Below are 13,387 nucleotides of genomic sequence, written 5' to 3' on the forward strand. Positions count from 1 at the left end.
CTGCTAAGAGATATGATGGTGCCAGCTATAGAAGTACCAGAATAGGAACAGCTGTCTGTTGCAGATTTGGGCTAAGCATCACATCAAGAAGGAATCATATATCTGTAGTCTCTAGAGAAACAGTGCTTGGCACCTAACGGTTTTTAAACTTTAATCAGTACAACAAAAGTTGCAGTGCTTTAGGACCAGAATATGATATACCTTTTAAATCTCTTTTAATCTATAATGTCTTTCCCTTTTTTTTCTTGTAATAATTTATTTGCTAAATAAATTTTTTTTCCCCTTTGTTTCTTATAGTCTGGTTCTTGTTGATTGAATTCCTTTGGTGCAGTTTAGTATGTTCTTCTGTGTTCTGCATCTCCTGTAGATTGGCATTTGGATATAGCGGGGATCTAAAAAACATTTTTTCTTGTTGTTTTATGTTCACTTCATAGGTGATGTTTTTGTCTTCCACCAGGAGGCACATCATACCTGCTTATCTCTCTTTCTACTACATTAACTAAGTTTATTTTGATTCACTTTAGTTTTAACAGTTCAAGGGTTTTTTAGAGAAGATGGTATAGAGCATAAGATAAGAGCTCTAGAGTACAGTAATCTGGATTCAGGCTTTGACTCTGGGCCTACTAGTTTTGGAATTTTGGAAAATCACTTCCCCTCTGTGTTAAGTTCCTTATCTGCTGGGGATGATTATGCCTACTCCTAGGATTGTTTAGAAGATTAAAGAGATCACATATGGAAAAGAACCTGGTACAGAGCCTGGCATGTAGCAAGTGGTCACTAAATGTTAACTGTTGTTGTTTTGTGAATTTAAAAATATTCTAAAATAATCTAAAGGATAGATTATCTTGATTATTCTAAAATCTAAAGGACAGATTATCTCGATTTGTAAGTGAGGAAATTAAAATTTGCATAACGATTGTTTTTTGGCTCACCTGGGTTTTTTTAGGGAAAAAGTAAGGAAATTATTCAACTGAGGTGAGTAGCTCTCCGTTGTCCCCATCAAAGTGAATAGTTACATTTAGTAACCACTCTTCATAAACTTAATTTCAAAAGTGATTTTTGTCAGTGCCTCGGATGTTGGTGTGTGTTCTTTTTAATTGGCCTTATCTCATGTTGGCAAGTTGCCCCCTCATTGAATAGACTTACACCATAGCACGTTTTATGCTTGCAGTCCATGAGAAATACTTTTCTGTTTCATAGGGAGCTTACTGTTAATGTTTTTATTTTACAGTGTAATGTTCAAGCTCAGCAATGCCTTATGTGGATCGTCAGAATCGCATCTGTGGTTTTTTAGACATTGAAGAAAATGAAAACAGTGGGAAATTTCTTCGAAGGTACTTCATACTGGATACCAGAGAAGATAGTTTCGTGTGGTACATGGATAATCCACAGGTTCGTAAAGTCCCAAGGATTATCTTTTAAAAGCATAGAAAGTTGTATTTAAGTATTTAACATACTATACAGGTTTTAGTATTTGTCTTCTTAAACAGTATATTTTTAGATTTATTTCTACTGACTGTCCTCTCTGCTCTGCACTCCTGACCTCTACTGTCTTGTTTGAATTTCAGAAGGTGAAACTAAGTTTATTTGATAAAAATTAATGCTTTTGTATTTTTCCCTCGAGAGAGACATGCTCTCTGTGGTAGAAAATTAGGTTTTAGAAAATTAGATCTTGAGTCACAGAAAAAAATAACAATTGAAGCTGTCCCAAAAATCAGAAATACTGTTTTTGTAACATATATTTCAAACAACAGCTAAAATAAAGACCAGGGATAGATGATTTTCTTGCATTAAGGAGGCTTAATACCAGGGTCCCTTTAGTGAGATTAAATTTAGGTTTAAGATGCTGTATCTAGGATAGTGACTGTTATTTTTTAATAAATAAATGACTTAACCACGTGATGCTCTTGCGCATATGTAGTCCTTTTATTTTGTGGTGTTAGATTTGAGTCAGTCATTGTAATGCCATCCATGAACTGAAATGCATTTTGATTTTATTGTTGCCTTGCAAAACATAGGGGTAAATGTTGTAATTTAAAAATTAGAATCCCAGCCTTAAGATCTGTAAGAGGCCTGGGATTAGATATCATCTGTGAAGTAGTTTTAAACTTTCAACTTTCTCTACTTTTTTTTTTTTTTTTTTTGAGATGGATTCTCACTCTGTCACTCAGACTGGAATGCAGTGGTACGATTTTGACTCACTGCAGCCTCTACCTCCCAGGTTCAAGTGATTCTCATGCCTCAGCCTCCTGAGTAGCTGGGACTACAGGGGTGAGCCACCACGCCCGGCTAATTTTTTGTTATTTTTAGTAGAGATGGGGGTTTCGCCGTCTTGACCAGGCTGGTCTTGAATTCCTGACGTCAGGTGATCCTCCAGCCTCAGCCTCCCAAAGTGCTGGGATTACAGGCATGAGCCACTGTGCCCGGCCTTTTGGAAATTTTTATCTTCAAATAAAAATTGGTATAAAAGTTAAAAATGGGGTTGTATGTTGCAAGGAAGGATGTGCAAAGCAAGGGATGAATCTCTAGCAGACTTCTAAGCTGATTTTTGTCCAGTAGGCTTCTCATGTGGGTGAGGAATGGAAGGTCTAGGGAAGAGCAGCAACTTATACAAGGTTCTATTCTGTTTCACAGAGCAGGAACTAGGTCTCCTGATAAGTAGTCTAGTATTCTTCCCTCTGTACTAATTTTAGATTAGACAAGATACAGATACACTAATGTGTGTGTGTTTATTTATGTAGAATTTGAGTTGTAAGGGACATCTCACCCATATGAGCCATTGCACGGTTCTGCCTATTTTCTCTCCCTGGTTTTTCTCTCTCATCACCAGGTCCGGTTGACATATGTATGGTTTCACCTGAATTTTACTTGAAACTCCTTGATTATTTTTCCACGTTCCTATGTAATAGATTCTTCTTGTCATTCTTCCTTTATCAGTACTACCCATTTAACAGAGCTAAAAGGAGTTAAGTACAAAATAGAATATATTTATTACCCTGAATAAAACATGGACTGGGAATTCAGAGGAAAGTTATACAGCTAGTAGAAGGAGTTGAAGTCTTCATGGAAGTGGTAACATTTGAAATTGACCTAGTAGTTTGGATATAATATTGGCTAAGAGATGGAAAAGTTGATTATTCCAGTGCTCAAAGAGTAGTGTGGGCAGAGATCAAAGCAAGAGAGCCTGTGGCAGATTTGGAGACTAGATCACTTTGGCTGTAGCACTCATCTAGGTTTGTACTCAGCTAGGTCTTGTCTGCATGAACTTTTGAAAGCCATATCTCTATGTTGGAATTAATGCATTGGCTTTTCTGGACATAGTGTCAATTTTTTTTTTAAGTGCAGAATTTAAATGTTTTTTAGTTTGTTCTTACTGAGTTTATGTCTTCTTTCCAACTTAGGAAATCTTGATTCTGTCAGCCAGTGTATTAGCCATTAGTAACAACTTGGTGTCACTTTTAAACGTAATAATCAAGACATAGCTACTCTTGAAAACTTTAGTAAAATGTCTTGCTAAGATTATTATATTATTTTCTTTATCAAGGTTATTATGATCAGTATAACCATGTTATTACATCTTGACATAAGCAATTAGATTGAACCATATGAAATTGCTAATATACCTAATACACAAACATTTTGAATTACTAAAAAATGGCAATTTCGTATGGTTCAATCTAGTTGCTTATGTCAAAGTATAACATGGTGATACTGATGATAATAACCTTGGTAAAGAAAGAAAATTAGTTTGATTCATCTGTTATCAGGGAGCCACTTCTTCCCCTGACCACTGCTTCCTTTTCTGCTAACCATGGGTTTAAAAATTCATTCTAGTGTTTATTAGGGATCATTTTGGGGCTTTCTGTGTTTTATCAAGGAGGTTGGTAATCATGGAGAATGAAATAATTAAGTTGCTGTACGAGGGAGTGCATTTGAAGAGATTTGAAAAAGTATTTGGCAAAATGAGTTTAGGAACTCATAATCAACAAATGGCCTATTTCCCTTTTTTTCTTAAGTGTTCTATTAGTTTGTTATTTCTTGTTCATTGTCAAGTAACAAATTTTGAATCTCTTTTTTTTCCAGTCAAACCTGATGGTAATCATACTAGTCCATAGAAACTGGGTATTTTGAATATTGCTTTTCTTTCAGCTACTTACATTTCTCTGTAGTGTACTACTATTACTGTGACACTTTATGTCATGCTTTGGTTTCTCATTTGTCTTCCTTCCACAAAGACTTAGAGCTCTATTCAGCAGTTAAAATAATAGGCTCATTAAAAACTGAAAAGAAATAAATTATCATCCTTGAATGGAAGGGTAACAGTTTTTGAAAAAATCACTTTGGTAGTAGTTAGAGATTCTTGAAGACATATTTACATTTCTTTTCCTTCCTTAAAGTTAAAAACCAAAAACCCATAAATATAAAACGTTATACATAAGAATACAAATAGCTTTTTAATGTTATACATTAATAAATTATAATTTTAATTTATATGCCTATTTACTATTTATTATTTATATTTGGAAGCTTGTACATAGTATATAGTTTAAAGCAGAACATACTTAATGGAATTTTACAACATATAGGTGTGTATGAAAGTTTTGAAAAGATCTGTCCGTGTCAACAGTAGGCAGTTCATGTTTGGGAATCTTAAGTCTTTGAAATATCTAGGCTTCCAGTTACCTCCTAATCATTCGTTAGAACAAGCCCATAGATTTTTTTTATTTTTAAGTACATTATTGTAAAGTCAGTTGAATAGTTGATGCTTTCTAATCTCCAGCAGAAATAATTTTCAAAATTAACTAAATCTAATGTTTTCATTTTTACCTCTAAAATATTCTATCAGTCTTTTATCAGTCTTCTATCACATAAATGAAATTTATATTCTTTGTTTCTTTTCCCCAGATTCTTTTGTCTGGTTTTCCTACCTCCATCTTCCTCCTCTATAATCCATTCAGTTTATTATATAGTAATTAAAGCATAATTTTGATTCCAGATCTGCTCATAAGCCTTCTTCATTGGCTTCAAATTCTCTACAGTATAAATTCTTTGCTGCTTTGTTTTTTATTTAGGTCCTCTATGATTAGGTTCTCAGTTCAAGTTTTCAGACCACCATTTTGTACCACAATCTTATAGGACACTACATCATAGCCCAACACAGCCACCCTCTCTTTCTAGTACAGAGCTGTGCACATTCAGTTGTTTGCCATAGTTTGTCCGTTTTCTCTGCTTGGAATATTCTCCCCTGCTTTTTGTGTTTCAAAATTTTCCTTAACCTCCAGCCTAAATGTTGTTCATTACTTCAGTCTTTCTGGATAACTTCAACCAGAGATGATTCTCCCTCTTCGTTTACCTTTAGCTCTTTTATGTGCAAACCATATCTAAAACTGAAGGGAAGAATGAAAATACTGTGTGTGGAAGTGCCTACATTCCCTGCATATGATGTAAAGAGAAGCTAACATTTTTTTTTTGGAAAAAGAAAGTATCAATGTAGATTAATATGGTATAACAAACAGTAAACCATTTAAATGGGGGGAAATGTAGTCCATTTTTGTCAAGAGATATTTGATAAAGAAATTTTAATAGAACAAAGTAATATGTATAGGCTTTTAAAGTATCTTACAATTATATTTGTTTTATGCCCCTAAATATTTCCCCCTTGCTTTCGGGAACAAAATCTGATCTTGTTTTTGGCTTTTTAAGCTCATGAGAAAGAGTATTGGTTTAGCTCCAGTGATAAAAATAGCCTTTTAGTCATAGAATGCATGATGATGGAAAAGAGTGGGATTCAGTTTTGTTATCCAAGCTATGGACTTGATTTCAGACCTAATAAAAACTTGAACAGAAGAAAAGTTCATTTGTAAAATGTGATATTAAAAATTGAGTTTTTTAACTTTTCAGAAGTACACATGGAACGTTATAAAATGAATTCGTAATATTGGATATTAATTATATATTAATAATTTGTTTCTAGAACCTACCTTCTGGATCATCACGTGTTGGAGCCATTAAACTTACCTACATTTCAAAGGTAGTCTTTATACATTGTCTTATATTCATGTGTGAATTAAAATCCTTGTGAATGAGAGTACGAATGGAAGCAGCAGTTTCCTTTCCATGTCCTTTAACAGTGATGTTCAGATTCCTATCATGCTGAAACAGTTTCTGATTACTATGTTTAGGAAATTCTTTAAATCGATACAATTATGAAGAATACGATTTTAACTTACAGGATGTGGCAAATTGCAAAAGTTAACATTAACTTTTATGATCAGGTATACGAACATCAGAAAGGGAGAAATCAGTGAAACAAATTCTATCCTGAGAAGGTCTGGAGATTTTTCTAAGTCTATATTATGTTTGTTTAGGCTGTTTCCAACTTTTAAATCCCATTGTCTTTGATACTTTGTTTTTTAATGTTTTATTTTGAGGAGCATACGAACCATTTTCATATTGAAAGGATGATTCTCCCCCCTCTTTTCACTTTGTCTCTTTTCATTTCTGTTTTCTTCTTTATTTGTTTTTCTGGTAGTTTTGCAATACTATTTTTTTGTTTTTAAAAATTTTGATTTTACGTTTGTCAGGTACCTTTTTTTCTTATTTTCTTCTATTAATGTTTAGGGAACTAAAAGATGCTGAGGTGCTAGCCCTGTGGATTTGTGTGTGTGTGTGTGTGTGTGTGTGTGTGTGTTTTACATAAAAGCAATAAAAGCTTGTTGATTACTTACATATGAGATGCAAAAGGTAGCAACACAGTATTATTAGATAATATGGGTACTATTACGCATATACTGAGATCTGTTGGCAAAGGTAGATCACTTCAACAGAAGACAAATTTACAAATGTGCCTCTGTTTAGAAGATAGATGTTATATAAATAAAATACTTTATATTAGTGTTACAACAGAGGTATTCATTCTCATTGACCAAAAAGAAAAGAAAAGAGCCCTTGGACAATAAAGATTACATATTTAAAAGGAAACATTTTTCTGTTAAAATCATGTTATGTAAATTTACATATGGCAAATACTATGTGGAAGCTCTTTCTTGAAATCAAGTATTAACTCAGTAAAGTGGGTAGGGTGACTGGCCAGCTGCTTTCCCCTCCTCCATTGCTCTTCTTTTAAAATATAACCTTTTTTTCTGTGCAGTTCTGTAACTTTCATCTTGTCCTCCCACTTCCTGAAGTTTAAATTGTGCAGTTTGTACTCTACTTTGGATGTACCACTTTTTTTCCAAAAAAAATTTATTTCGAAAATTTATTTCTGGAACAAACTTTTGTGTGACTCAGAACTGTGAGTTTGTAGTCGGGATCAGTGAGGAATCCCAGACTTAGAATTCCTTTTGAAGGTACAAAACAGATGCTGCAATTACCAGTTCTGTCACTGGACAACAGCATGGCAATAGTTGTGAATGAGCTTCTCGGAGGTACTTTATTTAAAGGGATAGCAGCCACCAAATGCAGCTGGTTGCTTCATCTTCTAAAATGAACCATGAGCTGCATTTAATAAAGTGATCCCATTATCCTAGGGTATTCTCCTAGGAGCAAGAGAGGATCCAGCTCCATTTTGATCTCCTCATAGCAGATTAATGCCTTAATCTTAATTATTAAGATTAAGATTAATTCAGTTAAATGCCTGGATTTATGGACTTTAAATGCACAGTCTCCCCTTTACCCATCCCCATTTTTGCTTAAAAATCATAGCTAATTTAGAAATACGTTATTTGGGAAGAATGCATAGTTCTTGTAGAATATTCATTGAGGGTATTTTGAAAATTATGTTAAACTAAAAATACTTGTGTGTATGACATAAAGCCTAAAGGTTTACTTTCAGCTTCTCTCTGACATTTCTTTGAAGAGAAAACAAGTTTGTTCAAAGAAAATTTGGAAGTATTATTTGCAACCTCTTACAGTTGGGAACTGCATCCTATGTATTTAATTTGCTGTTCTTTTTCAGTTGTCTTTCATGTTTAATTTTAAGTCTATTTACTAAATGTGTATGATTATTGGGGAATCATACATGTGGAAGTTTACATAGTATATATGGTTGGTTTTAGGATGATATGAAGAAGTGAGGAACCCATCTCTATTTTTCTTTTTAGGTTAGCGATGCTACTAAGCTAAGGCCAAAGGCGGAGTTCTGTTTTGGTAAGTAGCCATGTTATATGTATTTTAAATTGACTGATATAATTGTATCATATTGTAAAAAAAAACTGTAGGAGAAAACCACACAAAACCTATGGCTGAATGAATTATTCTAAAGTGAATTCCCTTGTAACCGCTATACGGATAAGGAAATAACATTTTGCACTCGCCCTCCCCTAACCCCGAAGCCTCTTTCCTGTGTGCCATCCTAGTTACAATCACCTCCTTCTACCCATGTGTAACTGTAATTTTGGCATTTATAACGATCACCTCCAGTGAGATTTCAGGTAATTTTAAACTTTCTGTGTCATGTTATTCTACATTAAACATATAATTAATTAAAAGGATTTGGTCTTTAGCTTGTGGGTGGTGAGAAATGTACAGTTTGGGATAGGAGTAGTTGAGGGTATTGGATTAACTTACTCAGCAAATGTTTAGTATATGCCAGGCACTGTGCTTGGCAGTGGGGCAGTAAGATGAATAAGAAGCAGTTGCTGCCCTTAAGGCTGGTTGGCTCATAGATAAAAAATACCAGGCAATTATTATTGCAGTTGTCACAACCTGTAGATAAAGGGATATGCAATCTATTAAGCACAAAGAACGACCTTCAGATCTTTATTGGGGAGCTTGGGAGTCGGGGAGCCTCCCCGGAGGAGGAGATGCTTACACTGGTGGCCAACTAGCCTGCTGCTTATATCCTTTAGCACTGCAGAGAAAAGGCAGGAGGACCACATGCACAGAGGATTGTGGGGAGAAGAGCGTGGTGTCTCTGGAGCTGAACACTGAAGCTAGAGGGTATGATAAGTGGCTAGAGAGTAGAAAGGCAGGCAGAAGCCAGGGTGCTGTGTTTTGACGAGCAATAGGTTTTATTATTTTGAAAAAAGGAGAAGAGAAAGAGAGCATCTGAAAGCAGACATAAGGTGAAGGAGTTTTTTGTTTTTTGTTTTTGTTTTGGTATGGATAGGAAGGTTTTGATGTAGGTAGACTGGGTAAGTGGCCTCTGAACTACTGTACTTATGTAAGGTCCTGAGTTAGTGTGGTGGCAATGGGAGAAGGAGGAAGGGTGAAAAGAAGGAAAAGTGCAGGGGCTTGGTGGATATGGGGGAATTAGAGAGAAGAGAGAGGTAGCAGGGAAGTTTGCTTCAAGTAAAGAAATGGGAAGTCAGGGAGAGCTGGTTATATAAGGTAAAATGTTTGCTATGGAGTTGAAATGGTGGGGAATTTCCAAATGGAAATGTTCTGTTGATAGTAATTGAGGACTGGATGGAACTTTAAGGTCAAGAATGGAGAAATTTGGGGTCTGTTAAAAAGGGAGTGGTAGTTGAAGCTAGGAAAATTGATACCCTCTCAGAGAGTATGTTAGTGGACATTAGTGACTGAAGGAACAAATATTTGGAGTGGCCAACTAACATCAAAAGGGACTATTTCACATTAAAGTGAGAGATACTTTTGGGGGTAGAATTGAAATTCTTTGCTCTCTTTTGCTTGAAAAGGACAGGTTTCTTTAGGCAGTGGTTAGAAATAGCATCTTGATGTGAGCAAGATGAAACGTGGCTGTCAAGGTAATCCTCTTACCTTGAAGATTAAATAGGAAGATTAAATTAAATTAAATGCTTTTATCTCACTATGAAGCTATTTTTTAAAGTTACATGTTTATTACTAATTATAATTTTGGTTACGAAGCAGGACAATGTCTCAGAGCCTTGTAAATGAATCGGTATTGCATGTCAAATAACTGAGAACTTTGTATTTTAGAATGTATAATGCACATACTTTTGACAACCCTTTTTTTCTAAAATCTCAAACTTACAGAAATAGTAATATACAGTAACAGACTTGACATTCATAGTTATTGGAGTATTTAGAATGGGTGATTTTAGTTGGAATCAAAAATTAAGATTAGTCATTCATTGATCAGTCAATAGTTTATTAGTCCTCTACTGCTAGTGGGAGTAAAGATTCATGAAATGCTTACTTTCAGAGAGAGAAGCGCTGTCTTCTAAATAGAACCACAACTTTCATTCAAAGTGGCAACATGTCTTCTCTCAAATTGTCCCAAGCCAGTGAGAATAAGAAACATGCAAGCCATTTTTGATGGAGGGAGCAGAGTATCTGTAACCCTCAGTATGTAAAGTTGGAAAGTGGATAGAGGAATGGTAGATAATTTAGCAGAGTGGAGGAAGAGGCCAATGAAAAGCTCACCATTTAAGTTTCTGCCTCACCCCAATTCTAGATAGGCTTAGGTATAGGAGATACATTTTCTGAGGAAGCAACAGTGAGGAAGGACCAAAAACAGGGACTTAGTTTGCATATCTATATCAGAAACAATCTCTGTTCCCTACCTCCATCTAGCTGGATCAGGCAGACACCCTTCCCCTGTTCCAGCAGGAAATGGGATGTGTGGTGTCTCCACAAATACAATCAGTGAGGCTATATATTTAGGGGCACTAGTCCCAGAGAACGAAAGGAATGAGGCATGAAAGTGAAAATAGGAAGATTAAATGAAAGTCTGCACAATCAGTGCAACCCCAACCCCAGAGCACTGGGCAGCCGGGTTTAGGTGAGTAAGATCTGAATACCCTAGAGAAAAGATCCATAGATACTGACTGACATCTGGGCATTTCTACTAGAAGAGCTTGCCATAGTTGACTAGTGAGGTCCACAGTCAGCAGCCCTACAACAACCCAAGAGAGCTTTTCATCAGTCTTTTTAGCACTTTCTTTTAAAATATGAATAGACAGCCCAGGATTACTGAACATTTGATGAGAGAGGATTATCAAACAGGAGAAGGAACATGAGACAATGCAAAACTCACAAGAAAAAGGCAAAGAAATCTGAAAGTAGAACAAAGGTAAAGATAGATAATGGAAAAGAGATGAAAGCAATCAAAGAAGTCCAACATCTGATAGAGACTGAGAGGACAGAGGAAAGTACAGAATAGAGAAAACAGAATGGGGAAAATTGACAAAGAGTGTGATAAAATACCTTAGAACCTCTTGAACCAAAACCATATATTCATAACCAGTTGATCTCAGGTTGTGAGATGATTTTTGTTTGCAGTTAAGCTAATGTTTATGCTTCAGGTTTTATCCATTTTATGTATTCATTCTAATCATAAAGATTTGAAATGAAATACTCAAGTGGAAAAGGTAGGAAGGATACAAGCTTCTAGGGGTGCATTTATTATTTACAGTGAAACCTTTACTTTAGGGTTTTTATGGTAACTTAGCAGTATCAAAGTTTTTTTTTTTTTTTAATTGTTCAAAGATTTTCTTTCCTTTTCTCCCTTCCCCACCAATATTGCTAATACACCACATTTCAGTCACTTGCTTTCCTTTTTCTTTTTTGAGATGGAGCCTCCTCACTCTGTCCCCTGGAGTGCAGTGGTGTAATCTTGGCTCACTGCAACCTCCACCTCCTGGGTTCAAGTGATTCTCCTGCCTTAGCCTCCCAAGTAGCTGGGATTACAGGTGCCTACCACCGTGCCTGGCTAATTTTTGTATTTTGAGTAGAGACAGGGTTTCACCGTGTTGGCCAGGTTTGTCTCGAACTCCTGACCTCAAGTGATTTGCCTGCCTTGGCCTCCTAAAGTGCTGGGATTATAGGCGTGAGCCACTGCTTCCTGCTTTACATTTTTTATAGTGCTTCCTTACTCCTTAGAAATCTCCAGATGATGGCAGTGAAGAATATTCTGTACCAAGCACTGTGTTAGTTTCTTGACATATAAGATCGTCACCTCTTAAGGAGGTGGAATGAGTGGCATTCCCATTTCACAGATGAGGAGTATCAGGCTCAGAGAAATTAAGTAATGTTTGAAAGATGATATTGCTTGTAAGTGCATAAGCTAGTCAGGTTGGACTGATTCCAGGCTGACTTTTTTTCTAGATCATACCTATATATCTACATCTTGTCATGAAGTAATTCTTAAAGTCCAAGAGATTTTATTCAGATTGCAAGGTATACTAGGAGTCTTTTTTTAGATATATATTTACATCTCTTCCTTCCCTTAAAAGAGATCCTTATATAAATATTATTTATTCAGAAGTATATGTATTAAGCATTTACTGTGTACCAAGTATAGTATATTAATAAGTGCATAGATTTTTAAACTCTTCAGATGTTCTGGGCAGATGCCCAAAATAACATTGAGGGGAAGAAGCCATTATGAATGAGGAGGGCTCTGCTTCAGCCTAAGCTGAAAAAAAAAAAAGAGTATAAAAGGAAGCCTTACTGATGGCTAGAAATTACAAGCACAAGTTATTTATTGATAGGTATAGCATCCTAGTGAATTACGGATTTATCTTAATATATATTTATGGCAATTATAACTTTTCCAGTCTCTAGAAAGATATACAAGAACAGATTTCCAGTGTGTTAAATTTCTTTTAAGGTTATAGACTGGTTGTTTTGTAGTGCTTTGCAAGATAGGCTTTGACTTCCTTTCTAAGACCTTCATCTCAATTCAAGGAAGCTGTAGTTTAGAGTGTCTTGGTCTCAGTCCCAATTTCAAAATCTTGTGTGTTTTCCTTGAGAGTTTGCATTTCCCCTTCTCTTAGCCACATTCAACTGTGTGCTAGTATATCTTTTAAAATTTTGGTGGAGACGTTTTGAAGTTATTTTTATGTTTGAATAATTGCAACAGTATAACTATTCAGATACTTAGCTCCTGGAATAATATTTTTGCTTTTAAAAATAAATGCACGTGGTGTATAATACATAGCTTTAATTCAAGAGTGGACTATGATGGTTTATAGACAACTGTATGTGCACATGTGCTTTGCTTTATAAAAGTACATAGTCCCTAAAGGGGTATATATAAACTAAATTGCATAAAAGTTCCAAATGTATTAAGATTCAAAATATAAAGGAAATTCATAAGGTCTAGAAAAATAAATCTTAAGTTAGGGAGATTTTCTAGATGATATGAAATCTGGATACATTTATAGAAAATATTCATAGTATATTAAAATTTGATAAGGTATTTACCTTATTTACCAAATTATTTACCAATAGGTTGTTAAAGAGTATTAGTCAGGAAAACACCACACTAGGTATTTCAAACCCAAGGGATTTGTTACAGGGAATTGGTTACCCAAATCTTGGAAGACTGAAAGAATGCGAAAGGAATGCTGAAGTAACCCAGAAATTAGAAACTACATGAAGTAACTACTACTCAAGGAGGGCTAGAGAGACAAAAGGGGAGAGACAGTAGTATTACTATAACCTAGGGCAGTGGAGTAGG

At 35.3% G+C, this 13,387-nt stretch overlaps 1 protein-coding gene across 2 annotated transcripts in view; it reads left to right on the forward strand.

Annotated features, from left to right (window-relative positions):
* The window catches only part of PLEKHA1 (pleckstrin homology domain containing A1), a 57,111-nt gene that overhangs the window by 17,038 nt on the left and 26,686 nt on the right, over nucleotides 1-13,387 (forward strand). Inside the window, exons 2-4 of one of the 2 annotated variants that reach the window (XM_001103307.5) lie at nucleotides 1,232-1,392; nucleotides 5,975-6,031; nucleotides 8,103-8,148. In XM_001103307.5, the coding sequence (XP_001103307.3) occupies nucleotides 1,252-1,392; nucleotides 5,975-6,031; nucleotides 8,103-8,148 (244 nt within the window). In that variant the 5' untranslated portion in view covers nucleotides 1,232-1,251. The remainder of the gene's footprint in view (nucleotides 1-1,231; nucleotides 1,393-5,974; nucleotides 6,032-8,102; nucleotides 8,149-13,387) is intronic. The other variant, XM_077947744.1, reaches the window with a different exon arrangement.

Source organism: Macaca mulatta, chromosome 9 (genome assembly GCF_049350105.2).
Source record: "Macaca mulatta isolate MMU2019108-1 chromosome 9, T2T-MMU8v2.0, whole genome shotgun sequence".
NCBI classification, from domain to species: Eukaryota; Metazoa; Chordata; class Mammalia; order Primates; family Cercopithecidae; genus Macaca; species Macaca mulatta.